This window comes from Nasonia vitripennis, chromosome 2 (assembly GCF_009193385.2).
Source record: "Nasonia vitripennis strain AsymCx chromosome 2, Nvit_psr_1.1, whole genome shotgun sequence".
NCBI classification, from domain to species: Eukaryota; Metazoa; Arthropoda; class Insecta; order Hymenoptera; family Pteromalidae; genus Nasonia; species Nasonia vitripennis.
Genome location: NC_045758.1, coordinates 30,689,741 through 30,711,026, shown reverse-complemented (window position 1 = coordinate 30,711,026; position 21,286 = coordinate 30,689,741). Strand labels below are relative to the sequence as shown.

General features: G+C 44.2%; 2 protein-coding genes across 44 annotated transcripts in view; one reads left to right on the top strand and one right to left on the bottom strand.

Annotated features, from left to right (window-relative positions):
• The window catches only part of LOC100679561, a 38,847-nt gene extending 26,644 nt beyond the window's left edge, over positions 1-12,203 (bottom strand). The window contains exon 1 of the mRNA XM_016981961.3: positions 10,237-12,203. Within this exon, the coding sequence (XP_016837450.2) occupies positions 10,237-10,291 (55 nt within the window). The 5' untranslated portion in view covers positions 10,292-12,203. The remainder of the gene's footprint in view (positions 1-10,236) is intronic.
• Positions 1-21,286, top strand: part of LOC100122475 (microtubule-associated protein futsch) — a 72,167-nt gene that overhangs the window by 15,990 nt on the left and 34,891 nt on the right. For 12 of the 43 annotated variants that reach the window (XM_031924968.2, XM_031924963.2, XM_031924975.2 and 9 more), the window contains exons 3-21: positions 4,031-4,132; positions 4,884-5,049; positions 5,144-5,307; positions 5,388-5,543; positions 5,624-5,752; positions 5,829-6,026; positions 6,271-6,567; positions 6,784-6,981; positions 7,073-7,219; positions 7,314-7,463; positions 7,547-7,687; positions 7,788-7,943; positions 8,030-8,128; positions 8,505-8,702; positions 8,937-9,120; positions 10,264-10,368; positions 18,074-18,202; positions 18,371-18,476; positions 20,097-20,174. In XM_031924968.2, the coding sequence (XP_031780828.1) occupies positions 4,031-4,132; positions 4,884-5,049; positions 5,144-5,307; positions 5,388-5,543; positions 5,624-5,752; positions 5,829-6,026; positions 6,271-6,567; positions 6,784-6,981; positions 7,073-7,219; positions 7,314-7,463; positions 7,547-7,687; positions 7,788-7,943; positions 8,030-8,128; positions 8,505-8,702; positions 8,937-9,120; positions 10,264-10,368; positions 18,074-18,202; positions 18,371-18,476; positions 20,097-20,174 (2,903 nt within the window). Of the gene's footprint in view, positions 1-4,030; positions 4,133-4,883; positions 5,050-5,143; positions 5,308-5,387; positions 5,544-5,623; positions 5,753-5,828; positions 6,027-6,270; positions 6,568-6,783; positions 6,982-7,072; positions 7,220-7,313; positions 7,464-7,546; positions 7,688-7,787; positions 7,944-8,029; positions 8,129-8,504; positions 8,703-8,936; positions 9,121-10,263; positions 10,369-13,788; positions 15,082-17,040; positions 17,126-18,073; positions 18,203-18,370; positions 18,477-20,096; positions 20,175-21,286 lie in introns of those variants that run through there. The other 31 variants (XM_031924965.2, XM_032597331.1, XM_031924964.2 and 28 more) reach the window with 21 other exon arrangements.

The window sequence follows — 21,286 nt, the reverse complement described above, 5'->3', positions numbered from 1 at the left end:
CTGATTTGTTAATCCTAATTAAGCGGCTATATTTCAATTTGCCCGCAGCTGTGCGCGCTCAATTCACGATCGCCCCGTATAGACCATCAGTGAGGAATTTGCGTCTACGAGAATTGATTCTTTAAACAACGAAAAAAAAAAAACGATTAAAAATCTCGCGTTTGACCTCGCGAGCGTAATAAACTTCGTAAAAACGCTCTGGCGAATGTAAAAGAGTCGGTAAACAACACGCAAGCGAGAGAAAGAGGAAAAAAGGAGTCGCTTATAAAAATTTTCGAAATCCCCCAATATCGGAGGAACAACGAAGAAGAGAACACTAGATAGACAGTCTGACGTCGTCGTCCGAAAAAGAAGTTTACGTCAGCGTCAATCTCCGCTCTCTCTCTCTCTCTCTCTCTCTCTCTCTCTCTCTCTCTTTCTCTATCTCTCGAGGCTACTACATAACTCGCTCGTACACTACTGCAGGGGGGCCATCATCGTCGCACACAGCTCTCGTTTTGCAACAATACGCCGGACGGCATTAATAATTGTAGCAATTCAAGACATCACGCAACCCGTGTGATTCAGCCGGTAAAAAGACAGCAAGTAGCCTCAAGTGGAAACTGCACTGTGCGACGAGTTATCAAAAATTCCGATGTCGGCCTTGGCCGAGTTTCCGAAAAACGACCGTTTATACAAACATCTGCGAGTTTAACTGGAAGCGAGCGGGATTAGATCGGAGGCTAATAACGATCGAGGGATGCATCCTTCGAAAGAGAATTCAAAACGGGATTGTAATGTGTATTCGAACGGGCTCTTATCGACTTGGCACCGAGAGGAGAGAGGGAGAGAGAACCGCTTGGATTTTCGAGCCCGTCAGAGAGCCGAAACGAGAATCCTTTGGAAGCTGGCTCGTGCCTCCTTTTTTGGCAGTGGTTTCGCTCTCGCGTGTGCTGTTTCGAGTTTTTTTTTTCGTTGTTGGGGAAATTTTTGGAAGGCCACAGTCGGCTTTCGTAATCACGCGTGTAATGTTTGCCTCTTATCGATGACATTCCGCGTATTACGAAGCTTATTTTCATCGTATCTGTACACCACGCCGTATGAATGCGATTTTAATTGAATGATTCAATATTAATCAGTCTCATCGCTCGCGCGATATATCCTCCTAATGGAACGAATTATTCAATATAAAAACGTAACTCGTCGAAAAAGATATACCGATCTCTATTCGCCCGTCATCCTCCTAAATCCACGTCTTCCATCAACAGTTACACCGCAGAGTAGACCTCTCCCATACACATATAAAATAATCATTCAAGCCGAGCGCGTTCGCGCGCGCAACGGTTCACAAACTGACGACAAGGCCACGTGCGCTCGCGTCATCCTCTCTCCACAAGCTAATCCTCTTTCCGGTCTCTTATACGAATATGACGCGACGGTTATGTAGGTAGAGTAGGTACACGTAACTCGTGCGCGAAATTCGAAGCTAACGACCGCGAGCGGCTCTGAATTATTTAGGCAGATATGCCGGCGAGAAGAGGAGGTAGAAGAAGAAGAAGAAGAAGAAGAAGCTTCTTTGAGGATACGAGAGCAAACAAGCGGCTGTGTCTTCGAGGGGTTGAATGGATGAGAGAGAAAGAAGGAGGTGGGGCTGAAAGATCGAGAGGACGTTGCACTCGGTAGAGAACGCTGTGTCTGTCGGCCAACGCTCTTCTTCTGCAGCAAAGCTGCTTTTTGCGTGAGCTTTTTTATTTTTCAGAGGGTTTTGCGATTGTGTGAAATGGAGAGCCTTCGCCACCTGGAGCCGGTCCAATTCCGACCAAAAACCGATCGTACACACCACAACAATCCACGTGTACACACCGCGAGTACCATGGCGTATCCGAAAATAACCGAAAGACTCGTACAAAGTCCCTTCCACGCACACAAGCACTCTGAGCGGAGTCTCAACGTCAGAGATTTAAATATCCCAGGAGCTGTAAGCTCTCTCGGCTTTAAATTTGGACATTTAAATGCATGCGGGCACACTTGGCGTACACAATATATGAACGAGTATTTATACACGTACTCTCCAGGCTTGCGTAACAGCGCTGCTCGACACATTCCTCGGCGATGAAACGTTATTTTTTTAATCGTAGCCATAATATCGCCTTGGATTTAACTCTCCTTTGATTTTCGGAGCGAAGCGCGCACAGCCGTTATATTCGCGGGGATGACGCTTAGAGATCCCCAGTAAGGCGAGTTTACGTTATATATTATGCAGCGGTCACTTTGCGTTAGCCGGCCGGATATTTTCGGTCTACGTGCGCCGTTCTCGCGGCTCGAATACTAATTTGATTGTTACGTCGGCGGCACTTACCGTTTTACTTAGCGTTATAGCCTCAGGATGATATCATGCTGTAATAGTAGCGGACAGTAGTGCATATTATTTTTCATACCACGATATAGAAAACACACGTGCGCACGGTGTATCCTCTACCGCGGCTCGAAATCGCACCCACACAGCCCCATTGTGCTTGTGCCCAGCGTGGCTGCCCTGCGGTGTCCCCTGTCCTGGTAGATACTGTACAACAGCCGGTGAGTTCAGCGGCGCACGTATGCACGAGTTTGTATGTGTGTGTGTGTGTGTGTGTATTCTCTTTAACCGAGGCGAAAAAGGGAAAGGAAAAGCCGAGAGGGTATCGATTACACGCGAAGTAGACGCCGCTGCCGCCGGTTGCCCCTAGGATATATGTTACGCGTGGCACGCGCGTACTCGGCTATACTCTGTGTGCTTCCTTCTCTGTCTTGGCTGTTTGCTCGAGGGTTGGCTCGGCTTTGATAAGGATATACGATGATATTGGCTTTGTTTTCATTGGAGGATCGTTGGGAATTGTAAATATTTCGTTTGATGATCGCAGGCTCAATGATCAGTTTGTTTCTCATACACCTCTTAAAAAAAAATTCTACTTCCATTATATACATTATTATATACATCGAAAAAAAAAACGTTCTCACACACATCAAAGCTTTCTTACAGCCCTTGTCCATATCCCATAGAGCAAAAGCCCGCGCGCACGCGTATAATAACAATAACCCGCGCAAAGCCGGTGTTCGCAACTTCGCGTGTCTCCCTGCGCGATTTCCTCGTCGTCCAGGACACACTGGCGAGGAAAAAAATCGATCCACCTGTGCCGGCGCAGAAAGTGTGTATAGCGTGTATGTGTATGTGTATCGGTCCTTTACTCTCTGCACTGCGGTCGAGCCAGGGGGGTAAAGTTCCCTCACCCCTGTGTGTGTGTGTGTGTGTGACGTCATCGCGTTCGCCCTGTGAAGTATAAGAGAGCCTTTCCCTTTAAACTTGCATACATATCCCTCGCGTCCCCTTCAGACTAAGTGCTGCCGCTGCCGCTTCTGACGAAAATGTATGTATTGTATACATACTTGTAACGTGGAGAGCTGGGCGAGGGGGGGGGGGGGGGGAAGCGAAAATGCGTTTATAGCAGAGGCGGTGCATCATCGAGGCGGCCTTTGAAGTCGAGGAGGATTTTTCGGGATAATAAACAATTCGCTCGTTTGTTGCTATAGACTGAGTCAGTATAACGATTCGGAGTATCGATGCTGAACTTGAAGGCGGATGTAAAGAATCGTCGTTGCGCAACGCGCGGTTACGTTGTGTGCATTGTAGTACGTATGGGCGGAGATAAGATAGTATAGGAAATTATGAATGAGATCAATCGCGAGGAGTAGTATAAGCAGTATAATGTTGTAGTGCGTAGCTTTATACGCGATCAAATATTGACTCGGTTTCTTATCGAACGCGTTGTTAACTCGCGATAAGATGCAGAACGAATGTTGTGGCGGAGCTTGCTGTGGTGTGTGCGCAATCGCGCTGTACGCTCGTAATCCTTTGTGCAAACTTGCTTGGGAAACTGTACTACGATGTTTGCGCACACACAGAGTTTCTCGAGACTGTCCGGAGTACCTCACTGCAATTCCTATTACTCTATAGCTATAATGCAATCATTATAAACGTTTATATCAGCTTTTAACAATAATTTTTCCATTCCAGGGTGACCCGAGCACGTCGTTCCTGCGCGCAGCTCGAGCAGGCCAGCTGGAGAAGGTGCTGGAGTTCCTGGACGCGGGCGTCGACATCAACGCCTCGAACGCGGTGAGCCTCAACTCCGATAAGCCCTCATTTCAACGCAAAAGCCACGAAGCTCTCTTTTCTCTCTTGCTCGTGTACATATCCATCTCTCTCTCTCTCTCTCTCTCTCTCTCTCTGTCTCACCTTAAGGCCACTGCTAGCAACCCTCTCCACACACTGAATATTCACACACGTACACGTTCGCCACGAAACCCTCGCCGATGATGATACTGGGGGTCGACGCTTGGGGAAAAGAGATGTATAGTGTCCACGGATGAGAGGTCGAAGGGCTGCAAGAGGCGAACAAGACTCTCGAGGCCCTTCGGCAGCGACACTTTGGCTATTATCAAACGCCTCGAGCTCGGTGTTCGCAAGCTTAGATGGAGTGGGAAGGGTTGTCTCTTTCGTCTTCTTTTTTCGAGCCATGGGTTTCAAGGGCGGATATGATACCCGTGACATTGTGTTGTGGTGGGTGTGCTTTGTGCTGAAAAACGGATTTTGTCAATTTTGAAATTTTCGATAAATAAACGACACACGAAACGCTGTAGAATCTCTTATCCGTAATGATTAACCCAGTATGTAAATTGTGAGCCAGAGTAATGTATTTAACCACGGTAGACATGTAGTTGGATCATCTCTCGTATGTGTATACTTCAGAAAGATATAACATTCTATTTTTACTTTATTATTATACTCTCCCCCGATCCTACGCTGAGCTTTGAAACTAACGATTCTCGAGAACAGACTAATAAACCAGTGTTTTCTAATAAACTAGCGACCGCTTAAGGGTGTTGTTACATGCTTGCAGAACGGATTGAATGCCTTACATTTAGCGGCCAAAGATGGCCACTTGGAAATCGTTAGGGAGTTGCTCGCTCGTGGGGCAATCGTCGATGCCGCGACGAAAAAGGGAAACACCGCGCTGCACATCGCCTCTCTTGGTAAGTGTCCACATTCTCTCGCGTGCGAATTCTTCGCATTTTTTCAACTTTCTACACCAGAGACTGACTTTGAATTTATTTATGTTCTGTACAGCTGGTCAAGAGGAGGTGGTGCAGTTGCTGGTGCAGAAGGGAGCCTCGGTCAACGCGCAGAGCCAGAATGGATTCACGCCGCTGTACATGGCGGCCCAGGAGAACCACGATTCCGTCGTCAAGTTTCTCCTCAGCAAGGGGGCCAACCAGACACTCGCGACCGAGGTAATGAGCGTAGAGAGTTGTTGGTTCGAATCGCAAAATTTAGAGATGTTGTACTAAAATGCTTCTCCGTCGATTTTCAGGATGGCTTTACGCCGCTGGCCGTGGCGATGCAGCAGGGACACGACAAAGTCGTCGCGGTTCTTCTAGAGAACGACACGAGGGGAAAGGTTCGGCTACCGGCTCTCCACATAGCTGCGAAGAAGGACGACTGTAAAGCAGCCGCTCTACTTTTGCAGGTACTTTCTTTTACGTACGCCTATAAAATCGAGAAATTTCTGCTTTCTATTAGAGACTAATGCAATCTTTGTCCTTGCAGAACGACCACAATCCAGATGTGACGTCGAAAAGTGGATTCACGCCTCTTCACATCGCCGCTCACTACGGCAACGATAGAATCGCTTCCTTGCTTTACGATAAAGGAGCTAACGTTAATTTCGCAGCTAAGGTATGGCCGTGTCTCGTAATAGAGTATATACTGCATTATGACCTTGATCGACTAACGGATGCGTTTTCCATTCCAGCACAATATTACTCCAATGCACGTGGCAGCCAAGTGGGGAAAGATCAAAATGGTCAATCTGCTGATGAGCAAAGGAGCGAACATCGAAGCCAAAACTAGGGACGGGCTCACTCCTCTTCACTGCGCCGCCCGTTCCGGGCACCACGAAGTTGTCGATATACTCATCGAGAAGGGAGCTCCGATAGGTTCAAAGACGAAAGTACGTAGAGAGCTATAGAATCTCTAGAAGTCTGTTATGTAATACCGTAAAAAGCTAGAAAGAGTAAACAAAATATATCCTAATAATGACAAAATAGATGACAGAAAACATACATTTGAGAGTAATCGGTTCTATAAAGTTTTCGAGAACGAACCCAATCTAACTTCTATGTTTAAACTTGTTAGTACGCTCTGAAAAACTTGAATTATGCAATGTCTAAATCAATTCGTGTTTTCTGTCGCAGAACGGCTTGGCACCCCTACACATGGCGTCCCAGGGCGACCACATCGACGCTGCCAGAATCTTGCTCTACCACCGAGCTCCAGTCGACGAAGTTACGGTGGACTACCTCACGGCCTTGCACGTAGCGGCGCACTGCGGTCACGTTCGCGTGGCCAAACTACTTTTGGACAGGAACGCCGACCCAAATGCCAGAGCTTTGAACGGTTTCACGCCTCTGCACATCGCTTGTAAAAAGAATAGGATTAAAGTTGTCGAATTACTCTTAAAGCATAAGGCCAGCATCGAAGCAACTACGGAGGTGCGTTTGTCCCTATCGCGATCATTCTCCTATCCTCACTATATATTGTACTTGTGTATTTACCCATACGTACATACGTAGTAACGCTTTTTATCCCCGAATTCATCTTGACGATATCGACCATTCTTATACATCCTATACACTTCCCCAGAAGCACATATCACATAGTAATAGAAAAATATCGCTAAACAATGGCTTATTATTTATTCCATTCAGTCCGGCTTGACGCCTCTGCACGTCGCGAGTTTCATGGGTTGCATGAATATCGTCATTTACCTATTGCAACATGAAGCTAGTCCAGACATACCGACAGTACGAGGTGAAACTCCTCTGCATTTAGCTGCTAGAGCCAATCAGACTGACATTATTAGGATACTCTTGAGGAATGGAGCTCAAGTTGATGCTCGTGCTAGGGTAGGTCGATTTATCATAGTCGATGAGCTTTTTTTCTCTCCGCTTCGCATGTAACGCGAGACAGAACTAATCGTCTTTTCGTGCCATGTAGGAGGATCAGACACCGCTTCATGTCGCATCGCGTTTGGGTAACGTTGACATCGTCATGCTCCTGCTGCAACACGGCGCCGACGTTGACGCAACGACGAAAGATTTATACACTCCTCTCCACATAGCTGCCAAGGAAGGCCAAGAAGAGGTGAGCGAGAATTTGCATCTCTTGGGGCGTTATCTCAGCGATACGCCGTTTTCTAAATTGGTGCGCTAAACGATTTATGACTTTCTTTTTCCAGGTGGCATCCGTTTTACTAGAAAACGGAGCTTCGCTTACTGCTACTACCAAGAAAGGGTTCACGCCCTTACATTTAGCCGCTAAGTATGGTAATATGAACGTAGCTAGACTTTTGCTACAGAAAAATGCTCCGGTTGATGCTCAGGGAAAGGTATGTGATTATACGTCCCAATGACTGCGATCCGGTGTATGATTAAGAGACGCAAGTATATCTGTGACATTTTCTTTTCGCAGAACGGAGTAACTCCACTTCATGTAGCGTCTCATTACGATCATCAAAATGTAGCGTTACTTCTCCTCGATAAAGGCGCTTCACCGCACGCCATGGCCAAAAATGGTCACACGCCTCTACACATCGCTGCCCGTAAGAATCAGGTGAGTTCACTAGCCAAGGTCGCGAAACACTTGCAGCTATTATTAGAGCATTCGCGCACTTGTAGATATTAACTGGGGATTCTTTGTATTTTTTTTTCAGATGGACATAGCTACCACGCTGTTAGAGTATGGAGCTAAGGCTAACGCGGAATCTAAAGCTGGCTTTACACCACTTCATTTGAGTGCTCAAGAAGGTCACACAGATATGTCGACCTTGCTTATTGAGCATAAAGCTGACACTAATCACAAGGCAAAGGTTCGTAGACAATGCAAGTGAAAAACGCATTCCGTGCCTTCTCACAATGGATGTCTTGATTGTAAATTGATTAATTTTTTTTCCAGAATGGACTCACGCCGCTTCACTTATGCGCACAAGAAGACAAAGTGAATGTTGCTTCTATTCTCGTCAAAAATGGCGCTCAGATTGACGCAAAGACAAAAGTAAGAGTGAATTCCTTTTATAGCCGTGGATGGTAAAAAACTTTGTTTTATCCCCGTATTACACGTGAAATTAAAAGCTCTAATTAATCTCCGCGCAATTTAAAATTGTAACGAGTAACGCTCTCATCGCGTCGTAGAAAATCATAATTATATTACAACAAAGTTTAACAAACAGCCACTAATTGCCCTTGGGCTGTTCTTCTTTTTATCGCGGAGCACCGGTTGCTCCTCAGTCGAGCTCTGTTGCATCCCGCGCCGCCTTTTCGCTCAAACAAGCCGTCGATTGTCATTTCGATTTTCTCGCTTCGCGAAATTACAGAGAAAACATTGATTCGCGTGAGAGATAACGCTCACATATCTTGTGTTTCTAATTAAGGCCGGTTACACGCCGCTTCACGTGGCGGCTCATTTTGGTCAAGCTGCGATGGTCCGATTCCTCTTGAGCAGCGGTGCCTCCGTGGACAGCAGTACCAGCGCCGGCTACACGCCTCTGCACCAGGCTGCTCAGCAAGGCCACACGCTAGTTATAAATCTGCTGCTGGAGAGTAAGGCCAAGCCTAATGCTGTCACTAACGTAAGTTATATTAAATAAAAGTTCTGTTTGAATAGAAAGTGCTTCTGCATTATAGAGTTGTTTACAAAGGAATGCGCATTCTTTTGTTTTTATGATGAATCTGTCAGATCTCTATTTATTGTCCGACAGTCATTTGAATATCCGGATGACTCAATTGCGCAGTCTGCCTCGTTTGAAAGTGTAGATTGAGTTTTTTACAAGCTCTTGAAACTGAATATGTTATCGTATTTATAGAATGGCCAGACGGCGTTGGATATCGCACAAAAACTCGGGTACATCAGCGTCATCGAGACATTAAAAGTCGTGACGGAGACGGTTATCACAACTACCCACACAATCACCATCGAAGAGAAATACAGAGTTCAGGCACCTGAGTCGATGCAGGAAACGTTCATGAGCGACAGTGAGGACGAGGGCGGTAAGTCTCTTCCGACTAATTTTTTTTTCTCCTCGAAGAATGCAAACGATCGATTGCAATGCGCTTCTCTGTCGATTGTACAACGTGCGCAGATCTACTTATACTTGAATTTTTTCTACGGTCTTTTTTACTTACTGCATCCTAAGCATGCGATTATACTTACATAATTGGCACCGGTTTTGAAAACATCTATTTATACTTGTAATTATTACTAAAAATACTTACATCTCTTAGCAATAGAACCCCCTATAACTCTGAATATCTATAACAATCGATAGATTAATACTTTTAGACACTAAGAAAATTGTTAGATGGAGACATAACATTTTTTACTGCTGTTTACATACTGTGCATGTTTCATAGCTCTCTGCATGACGAATAAATTATACGATATGTTAACTTCCAAGTATGGTTTGCCCACCTGACACGGAATGTTTATATCTAGAAACTTGGATTGAATTTAAAAATAAAACTGTCACGTTTTTATCTTCTTCTGAATGTAGGCCCCTATATACCTGTTGTACCGAACAATGTCGGCAGTTCAAAGCTCCTCATATAGTCTTCGGCACTCGATTCGAATTGCAAAACGCAAAAATTTACATCTCATTCACGAATATAAAATACATAAAAAACTAGATTAGAATAGATAATTAGATTGTTACTTGGAAAAGCTATAGTGAAAAAATTAGGGGAATCACATACGATGAACGCTTTAGTTTCAAAATTTTCAATCTCGTTTATACTTATCATTTCCACATGTTACTGTTATACATATCATACGTGAAAAAATTCAGTTGATTTGCTTGTTCTCGTTTGCATATGATTTTGGCAAGAGCATGCGTTCATATAGCAGACGTTCACTCGGTTGCTACGTTCAGAACACGCAGAATTGACAGATGAAATCAGGCTTTCAAAGCTCGCAACAGATATGCAGCTTTCAAAATTTTGCCAAACATCTCTCTCTCGTGTATATATATACGTCGATCAAAGTTGAAGCTAGCAACCAGGTGGAGAGCTTAGAAGCGATGATGATCAGTTTGAGAAAGAGAATAAAAAATACTTGAAAAAATTTGATAAGAGAAAATAAAGAGAAATGGGGTATTGATAAAAACAAACCTTCCTGGGTGACGTACGATGCCATAGGTGGCGACGAAATCGGCATGGCGGCCATGAATGTGTACGGGCAACCGCCTCACGCGCAACACGTGTACCTCCCTTCCTACTACCAGGGCCAAATGACCTACACTCGTAAGTTGTCTCTGTCACTCTGTCTCGTTCACTTCTTCTTCTTCTTCTTCTAATTTTTCGTTCACCTTATATTTTTTCACACGTATCACGTTATTGCCATATTATATTTTCTCTTTTGTTATTCTTCGACTTTTGTATATTTTATATATGTGTGTCTCTTATATATGATTTCAATTCCACCTGTGTACATTATGTGTGTGTTGTCACCCAAAATTTTATTATCGTCCTCGGTGAAATCGAAACGTACGAGAGTTTCGATGTCACTCGATCAATGTTAAATACGAAAATGAGAAACGAAAAACATTTCGAAGCCTCAGTGGTATATGATTAAATCTACTTCCTATATAGCTCCAAAGTACACGCATTATTTATTATTATCTACTCGTCTGTCTCAGTAGTTGACTCTATCTGTCTACCGTACAATTATTGTCGAGCAACACGTCATTTTGTATACCTTTTATTGCGAAGCTCGCTCACGTGTGTACCACCACCACCACCACCACCACCTCTTCTTCTGATTAATTAATAGATAATTGTAATTTTTCTTTTATTTTCGTCTTTACGACCAGTTATTTCCTGTATTGTAATACTTAATAGCTAGCTCACAGTATCGTTGCAATAATCATCACGCAGATTGAACGTAGTTGATATAGATCCATATACCCATGTGTGTGCGAGTGTATGTGTTTTATTCTTGGTTCATGATTATACACTAACGACTGCTCGTCTGTGTGCGCGTGTGCGTATTATATCTAAGATCGCAATAACTACATTTTTTTTTTCTACTTATGTAAGACTCGGCTATTATATACGCTCCAGAATCAAAACCACATTCCGACACTTGCGACGATTAAAAGAGAGACTCGATGGCTGCAGTAAGTACGGACGAAAACAAGCAAAGTGTATCAATGAACGCCGACGAGAAAAGCGAGAGAAAAAAATAATGAAAGATGCGTTATAAACGAGTCACGTTCCGACCTTTCTGTGTATATAGGTAAGCGCCGTTTGCTAGCTGCAAATTGCTGCACCGAAGACGTCGACGCAGCAGCAGCTGACAAGCATCGCGCCGCATAGTACAGCGTTAGATAATCGACTCTCCGCGACGGCGCTGCACACATGTATGAGCCGAGTCGATGAATAGGAGGAAATGAAAAATAATAGGATGAGCCTTGGCAGAGAGTACTCTCGTACTCTAGTAGGTGTCCGCGCAGGCTATAGACGCGCGCGCGCGCGCGAATATGCTATTTCGAGGAATGATCCAAGCCGTGCAATATGTCTGCTCATAATGATGATTATCATCGTCCTGTCGGAGCGACGAGATTTTGTGACAAGCTCATCTCGTGTGTGACTATAACGCAGAGATCCACTTGGTGCTGAATTTTTTCTCTCCTATATATCAATTAAACGCTCCACGACGTTCCCGGAATCTCTCAACTCTGTATGATTGCAGCTCATCTCTATAATGTGACGGATGGATTATCAGAATTCAACGGCGTTTGTAAAAATCTCCCGCCGAAGACTCAACACGCTATCGGTTCTATTAAGAGCCCACGAGCATCATCGGATCAGAATCTATAATTAAGCCAGTGCATCAGTAGCATACACACACATACACACACACACAGCCGTCGATACATTCCGCGAATCGCGAAAATATCGCGCGCGCGGAAGGCCGACAGCGGAGGAATTACAGCTGGGATCATCGGTCAACTCGCGCCGGTATTTCTTCAATTAGAGTCGGCACGTCGAAATGGAGCAGCAGCCGCCTACTATACGTGCGAAGCCTCGAGAGTTATACGTGCACGCGAGAGAGGCCAACACCCATGTTTGCGTATCCGCGGCCAGATGTGCGGGGAGGAATTTTCGGATTGTTATTCTTTTTCTCGCACGTTACGCCATAGAGTTATACACGCCGACGAGGATGAGCTAAAACTGATGGATGGTATCTTTTGCAGCTCGATGATTATTCAATCGCTGAAAAACCAGTTTGGTTGCATGTAGTCTCAAGAACGCATTAACATCTAATAATAGAGATCGACGAGGTATTAATTTGATTAGGCAAAAATCCATTGAACTTGATCATCGATCAACGGTGCACAGAGGAACTACCGGGCAGAAAGGAAAAAAATCGAAATTGCCAGACCATTAAAATACCACGAGCCATCAGCAGCGTATCATCTCTTTCTCCTACCCATCGTTACAAATAAATAGGGCGTGTTATTGGCGAACTCGCCGTCCGTCCAAGCGAGCAATCTATAGCCTGCATTTGCATAGTAATGGATCCGACGCGACGGCGGTTTTCGTTCCCATCGCGCACGTACAGCACACACTATTATATACGACTGTTACATCAGTCTCTCTCAGCTGACTACGATCGAGTAGGTACTTTTATTAGACGCGTGTAAACAGGCAAGTGCGCGGCGGTGCGCGTGGTTACATGATCCGCGGAGGGGCCTTGGCTCTTTTCCTGGATTTTCGCCGAATTCCGCGCGAGTTATGCGATAAACATGCCGCTGCGAGTGAGATTATTTTTCGGCTTTTCTTTATTGTTCGCCCAATTCTCGCGAATGAGGGGGATTCGGAGAGATGATTTACCGAGCGATTTCTATATGTGTTTTTTGTCGATTGTTTTGATTTCGCGTGCGTGGAAATAGTACACGCGTGAATTGATATTTTGCTCTTTTTTAATTGCCGGAGATGTTTGAGAGAGTATGATTGCAAGAATATATTTTTAAATCAGGAGGATGTATCGCCGTGTGTTTAATTCTTTATACATTCAAGTAGTGCAGAATAGAACAGCCAGACGCACGTGTGTATTTTTTGTAATAAAACTCGAGCGCATTTGTATGCACGGAAGAGAGAACGTATTATTTTTTTGTAACGAAGCTCGAATAAACCATTGTAAATCTAATTACACAGCGAAGAAACGAGAGGAAAAAAACGACTTCCCTCGATCATCGCGGAGCGATTTATAATTACAGGCGCGCAAGCTCCATTAAGATCGCCAGCGAATCGTCGCATAATTAGCCGCGCCATTGCGATTACAATTTGTACTGCGAGCGAAAATCCGACGTCTATCTCTCTCAGTGTGCCATTAATCATTTTGGCGTCCGCCTCATTGTGATTCCACCAACGACACCTCGTCAACTACATCAGCGCCGGCAGTAGCAGCGGTTCTCGAAAAAAGGAAGAGATCTGTGTCACGGCTCCGTCTTGAATTTTCCAACCAACGGCGTTCGCGAGATTTTGTTGACACCAGCCGGGACAGGATATGCGCTACACGTGCGCGTCTCGTCAGTTATCCTCAGCTGCTGCAGAGAACCACCACCACCACCACAACGACGACGACGACGACGACATCGACGTCCCCTACCTAGCAGCACCTCTTACGCAATGGATCTCGCGGAGGAGGCGGCATTAAAGTAGTCGATTGCGGGCGGCGCTCAGTGCACGCACAGCCTTGTTCCATGGCTCTCGTTTCATGATGTAGTTCGGTTCGCCATGCCGCTGCTGCCACTACTACGACTGGCCGGCCGCCAAAATCAAACGGTTCACGCACCGCCCGAAAATACTCCGTGTTTATATAACGGCTCCGAGTAGCTCACAGCGCGCGCTGGCACTTTTTTGCGCGCGAACCGATATATCGTTTTCCTCGTGAAAATAGTATCGCGTTATCATCCGCGTACATGTCAAGCGCGCGAAGAAAAAAGGCGAATTTTGTGAAGCCTGTGCATTGTGCGCGGTAAAGTCCAATAATCGCGGTTTTGTAACGCAGCGTAGCGTCGCGAGGCCGATAACGATCCGGTTCCGCTCGTAAAGCCCGCGATCGACTTTCGCATAAAAGCCGAGCTAATAAGTCCCCCTATTCGTCTCGCTCTCCGTGTGTTTGTAGATACGTGTATCGTAAAAAGCTCCTCCCGCGCGCGTTCGGAGAGCTTGTTCAAATACGCGCGCGCGTTCGGCGGTGTGTTCTTCTCTGCGGCGCGGGAAGGAAGGCTGCGTTTCTATTATAAAATCGGTGATTCAACGCGCGCGCGCCGACAGTCGCGGGCCGATCTCCGTCGTAGTCGCTGTTCCTCTAGCCTCGCGCACCCCCTGCGTGTTAGTGTGTGTGTTTGGTAAAAAAAAATCGGTGGAGGAAATCGAGAAATATTCTGTATCCGCGTGTCAATCAAAGTGCCGGCGGCGCATAGTGTGTTGTTGTTCTTGCGCGAGCCGTTACGTAAATCACGCGCGCGCGCGCGCGTGCGCTCGGTAAAGAAAAATACACACAGTGCGCGCATTGTGCAACGATATATAATCCTCGCTCCAGCTGTGTGTCTAGAATCTGCGGGAGTGTCACCGATCTAACGGAGTATAAGCTCGGCAACGACGAAGGAGAGCTGCGCTGCGGGAGGACTGAGAGGTGGTTATACACACCCCTTTAGAGAGAGAGAGATAGATAGAGTGTCGTTGATTGCGGTGTGTCTTAGTCCCTTTGTACACATAGTTTTTCCCAAAATCCTCGTACACACGACAAGATGCCGTCGAAGGCTGGAGCGAGTAGCAAGAGCCCGACCGAGTCGGGTCTCAAGGAATCGAAGCAGCGCAAGAAGAAGAAGCAGCAGCAAAGCAGCAGTAGCCACGACAAGGAGAACTGCAAGGAGCAGAAGAAGGCCGGACACAAGATGCCTTGCTGCGGGTGCACGCGCAACAGGAACAGCGACATACTGAGTACGCAACCACCGAGCGAGCTAAAATAAGCCTGACGCCGCAAGCGCGAAAAATGAACACACAGGAGAGAAAGCTACACGCAGAGATATGCGAGCATCCCTCGCCCGCGGCAATGTGTAACTGACGCGCGTAACACTTGGCAGCGAACGAAGAAAGTTCAAGTTCGCCACCGAAGCTAATCTGGTCGCTTCCATGTGTTCTCGCTGCACCTGCTGCTATATACATATATGCGTGTGTGTGAAGAAAGCTGTCGCTACTGCTGCTACTGCTCTTGATCGCTCGCTGATGCACATTTGTAATCATCATCGCACCGCATCGGACTCGAATATCTCCGTGTAAACATGCATGTGAACTCGCATGTCTGTATTATGCACTAACAAAGCGCGCTCGCTGCCACCGCACTAATGTAATCACCGCGACCATCACGCTTATACACGTGCGAAATTCTCTATCTCTGTGTGTTTGTGCTTTAGTCTAATTGTACAAGTAGAGCGAGCGCTCGTATACACGAGCAAAATAAGGGCGTAACGCTGGAATTCGCGCGTAATTGCCGGTAATTCGCGCGAGAGTATATATGTGGGTCAGCGCACGCGTAGGGGGAGGATAAGCTTTTATAATACTCGCAATGCATGCGTATATAATACGCTAGAGTGCGCGCGAACTTTGAGCGGTAAATTTCACCGCCCGTGAACTATTTTCGTCTATGACGCCGCGGTTATATACTGATCGAGAGCGCTTATAACTCGATTCGGCCTACTGTGATTTGATTAATTAGTTTCCACAAGCACGTCTCTGTCCGTCTTCCCTACGTCTGCCCATCGTCTTGAAGAGAGTTACGTATATATATAGGTCACCGCGCGCTCGCGCGCGAGTAATAACGTTCGACGAGCTGTATGCAAATGCGCGCTTTCCTCATTACGCGCGCTACAGTCGTCGCGCACCGATGAAATTTTCATGAGAGTATCTGCTTTATTGGCTGTATCGAGGGAATTTTCAATACGAAGATTAAGTATGCGCGGCCCGTGTATTTTCGCCGAGCGATTTCGAGATGCGCTGCGGCGTTTTAATGGCTCCGTCATTGACGCACGTTCTTCATTTTCCCGAAATATCTTTTATCGGCTGAACCTTCGCCGGCTATATAGCGAGAAGCGGGGGATTATGATACTGTCATAACTCGCCGAGGCTTTGCTTCTGGATCGTCGATTGATTTGTATCTGCATGTGGCGAAAATTCACCTTTTGAAGTCGAAAAGATTTCTTCTTTTCAAAAACACTTTGACATTGGAGAAATATCGCGCGATCTAGGAATGCGCTTGAGAGCGCATAAATGCCACTATTACCGCGTGTCAATATGGCAGGCTCCGACGAGATGTGCTATATATCGACTGAGTCAAGAGTCCGTAGCGCGATAATTCCTTTGTAAACACAGCAGGCTTCTATTTGCCGGTTAAAATTGTTCCGGCGGAAGAAAATTAACCGAGGAAGAAAAAAAAATCAAACCCTATATGATTGAATATAAAAGGCCGGGGAATCAAACTATCGAATAAATATCTAATCGAGCGCGTAAAGAAGCACTTGAACCAATCGAATCAGATCAGTCGAAGCTCTCGAGCACCACATATAAATTAGCTCGTGTACGATCGAACTGTCAGTAAATTGCAGGCCATCGAAAACACACGCATCGCACACTCGGAAAAATGAGCGAAATCAAAAACGATAAACCGCAAGCGTGGGAGTATCAATTGGACAATTGCATCAGTATCGCCGGCGTCGCATTCCTAAAATGTCTCCTCCCCGACGCACGATGCGCCACTTACGCTGCATTATCGGATGCACGAGTAGAGAGCCAGTCAGTCCTCTTCCCTCTCTCGTTCTTTCTCTTCGCGAAAACATTTCCTCCTCCTCCTCCTCCTCCTCCTCCGCAGAAGGAAATAACGCTCGGCACGGCGCGCTGCAGTTTTATCGCGCGTTGGCAGCCGAGCGCACGTCTGTCTCTCGCTGTAAAATACACAAGCAATTACATAGTACACGCACAGCACATGTATGTACGTACGAGAGAATCGACTCGGTGTATATGGAAACTAGTGCGCGCGCGAGATAGAGAGAGTATAGCGTGTCCGAAATATCTTCAAGGATAATTATCGGAGGGGGATAGAGATCGGCCGGTAGCTCGCTAGCTTAAATATAGCTCTGTTTTGTCGGAAGCGTTTATCGCCACGGAGAGAGAGAGAGAGAGAGAGAGAGAGAGAGAGAGAGAGAGAGAGAGAGAGAGAGAGAGAGAAAAGCGCGCTACTCTCTCGATCCGTGTTTTAACTAGCGTATAAACCATCGAGAGCCGAAAATAGTCGATAGCGGCTTTTATCAGCGTCTGCTCTGCGTCCGACTTGGAATTTTCTCTCTCTTATAGGAGTAGTGCACGTGTGTCTGTGCCTTTTAACCGTCGATGCTTTATTTCATTCAGAGTGATGCGTCGTGAGAGAGTAATCGTGTGTATGGTAATAACGCGTCCGTGACATAACGAAGACGAAAAGTGTGCGTTGCGAAATGTTTGTTTACAAACCTGATGTGTGTTTTTTTATTTTGGACGCGTGTCTCTGTGTGCACGAATAATTTATAACGAGGGACTCGATAATGCGGTCTGTGTGTATTTCTCATTCAGAGACCGGGTTCTCTAAAAATACGCCGACTTATTTATAAGCTTGATCGGAATCCAACAAAACGATGTGTGTATGTAAACATTGCCGCTATAGCGATTTTAATACTGGGAGGTTCGATTTTCTTTTTTTAAGTTTCTTAATTTTTTTTTTACCTGTATATTATAACGATTTCTTCAGCGATCGATTCATCGACGTCTCTTTGCATAGAACTATATAGAAGTCATTCGCGACACCTGTCATAGTTTTATACATAGTGTACACCTGTACGATGTTACATGATAGGATAACCGATTTTTCGATCGATTCGCTAAAGACGCACGATTTTCCTATTCGCAGGCGAGGACCCGATGCTCAGCGACCAGCAACAGTACCGATACATGACCGGCGACGAGATGAAATCCATGGGGGACGACTCGATGCGAGTCAACGTAACCGACGACGAGAGAGACAATCGACACTCCGGAGGTAAGATAACGCCCGAAAAATCGATACGCGCGCTTTGTATACCTCTAATCCTTATCTATGGCTTTCAGCAGGTGCCTATCGCACCCTTCCTTCGTTCATATCTGTATTGTAAAGGTCGGTGGACGTATATACTCTGTGTAATAGTAGACCGTCTTTTTGAATTTTCAGCACCGACCATAACCGAGATGATAACCAAAGAGAGCTACAATCGGCAAAACGCGGCGAATCTGAAGCCAGACAATGTGGACATCAACCGACATCCAGTTCACGTTGGGTACGTTGCCTTACGATCAATCGGTCGATACCTATGTAGCTCATAAGTAGAAATTCAATTGAAAATACTGAAAAATGAGAAAGAGTCTGCGTACAGTTTCAATTGCAACAGCGATGATACAAATCCGTTGAGTTCGCGCTTCGAGATGAAAAAAAATAAATAAATAAATAAGTAAGACTAAATTCTCGATACATATATTTAACGGCAGCCATAATAACAGCCTTGGGACGCGTAATAACTATTCGATTATTCATATAACGCTCGAGTTAATTATTTTTGCTGCTCAATGAAGAGAGAAAAAAAACAAATGTGGGCATGTACTTAACCGTCGATTTTTATTATTCAAAGTATAGAGTATACTGCATTTTCCGAAAAAACGTAAATGCATTGGAAGTTGAGTCTGTATAGCATTGAAATGCCCAAGTTTGTTCAAAGATAACTAAAGAACGTACTAAGCGCATATTTTTAATATATAAGTATAACAACAAATTTCTAATGTAAATATAATTAATTGGCTTCCATTAAACAATAATGTTGTGTATTATAGTACGTATGGCGTTGGTGTATGTTGGTGAAAGATTGCTTGCTATACCATTAACAACTTAGAACTCCGTAGAAATCTTACAACAGTAATATTAACCTACATAGTATATATTTGGTAAAAGGAAAGCCCTCCAACACGATCTCTCAGTAGGTTGGAATATATCGTAGAGTAATGTTTTTTTCCTTCTTTCTCTTATTACCTTCTCAAGTAAAATCCTTCACTATACTATCTAATGGTATATACTCTAAAAATAAAACTATTAGCGTCTTTGCGACGATTTCTCGTAGATTTAATTACCAAGTTTTTTCGAGTGATATTTAAACTTATTGTATCCACAGCATGACTCTTTAGTATATCCTCTCAATCTTTCAATCTATGGCCGTAAAATCCTTCTAAACGAAATTGCATTTTCAATGCGAGTGTAAAAGCCTATGCGGACTACGAGTATTGTATGCCGGGACGATTAATTAGTCGATTTGAATTGCTAATGCTGCGAACTTATGCGTTCGAGAGATGACAAAAAACTTTATTGTTGCCGACCTTTACGAGGCAAATAAAAGGTCTTGCTCTTTCTGGTGCTGCTATCTGATCCATAACGAACACGTATAACATAGCCTCGGACACAGTAGTAGTACCGGAAGTCCCTTGAATTTTCGGTTTTTACACACACTTACCATTTGCATTTGAGTCTTATATTTCGAGCTAAAAGTCTGACGTCAGAAGGATATATAACGTGTTTTATTAATTCGGTATTTTTTCACCATTGCCTCATCGTCTTCATCGCAATCTCATACTCTCACCCATATTTACATCTTTGCTCATCATCCATTGGTTGTCTTTTTTTTAGTAGCACATAGAAAAGTTTGATTCACACTTTACATAATAATCATACTAAGAACAATAACCATTCTCACACCAAAAGTGAATTATGTATTAAACAAGTTGATAAAAAAAAACCAAAAGCAACAACAGATATTTTGTATATTCTGCACGAAGTTGACAAGCAAATTGAGTAAGCATGAGCACGGTTTAGAGCAACCATCGATAATCACACGCAGATTCTGTTCTGAAATTAGTGCGTCACTAGAGTCCTTAAATACGTCGCTGGCTGCCCTTGGTATCGTGCCAAAAGGACAAGGAATGTGGAGGGACAGGTACACCTATACCGTTTATTTATTATATCTTCCGACTTTTTTTTCAACAAAAAAAACAACAACAAAATAAACCTCCTAATATTGGTAAAATGTTATCTTTTATCCAAGAAGCGAGGGTCTTTTTTTATAATATTCTAATTTTAAATTGTTTAACTGTTGTCTAATAAGCTACGCTTGCCGCTCTTATTAAAATCTAATTATTTTGATACTAATTTTTAGTTATACTACGTTAATATACTTATTATTTTTTTATCGAACTTTTTAAATTAATTTTTTTTTCACTTTTATACTGTAAATTTATAACTAAACTTTTTTTTAGTTTTGTTCTTCAGATTCTGAGTGTCTTATACGCCTCAAAATTTTAGACCTAATCACCGTCGTTTCGTTTTATTTTTTCACTAAAATACTTATATTTACGATATGTATATGTAACCCAGATTTTTTTCTCGTGCAACTAATGTTCAGTGTATATCCAGTATATAAATAACGTTATATACCAATAGATGTTGTGAACTGTCTCCTTTGATTTTCAAATAGTCGACTATCCGCAGGAATAGTAGAGTTGGGTATTAGATGAGAATATAAAGAAGCCATACTGATGTAATTACAACTTGTTTGCAATTAAACGCGCATATATGCATACGTCGATGATTCAGTATTATTCGTTACACGATTCGTCTGAAAAATTGTTCATACAAGCCTCATATCGCTTTACCCAACTCTGTTCTCGACTCATAGTCTTCTGTAGCCGTCATCTGTGCGTATACGACTTATTGAGCTGCTTTTCAAGTCGGCTTCTATATATAGACGTATATAGTTAATTGGACTTTTCTTTATTGTTTACACCCGTCTGTCTTTTTTGCGCTACGTATAGCTTCCAGTCTTTTGTGTGTCTCGAGGCAACTCATACAGTTGTCTCGCATATAGCGATGAGAAAAGTGTTTTTTTTATTCTCGCAGTGTCTATATACAATTCGCCTCTGAGATCATGCACAGTGTGAATGGATATCTGCATTGCAACTTCCCGATGTTACTATAATACATAATGATTATTGAGTATAACGAGACTTCAAAATTACTTCGTGAGTATTGCGACTGTACATATACATAATG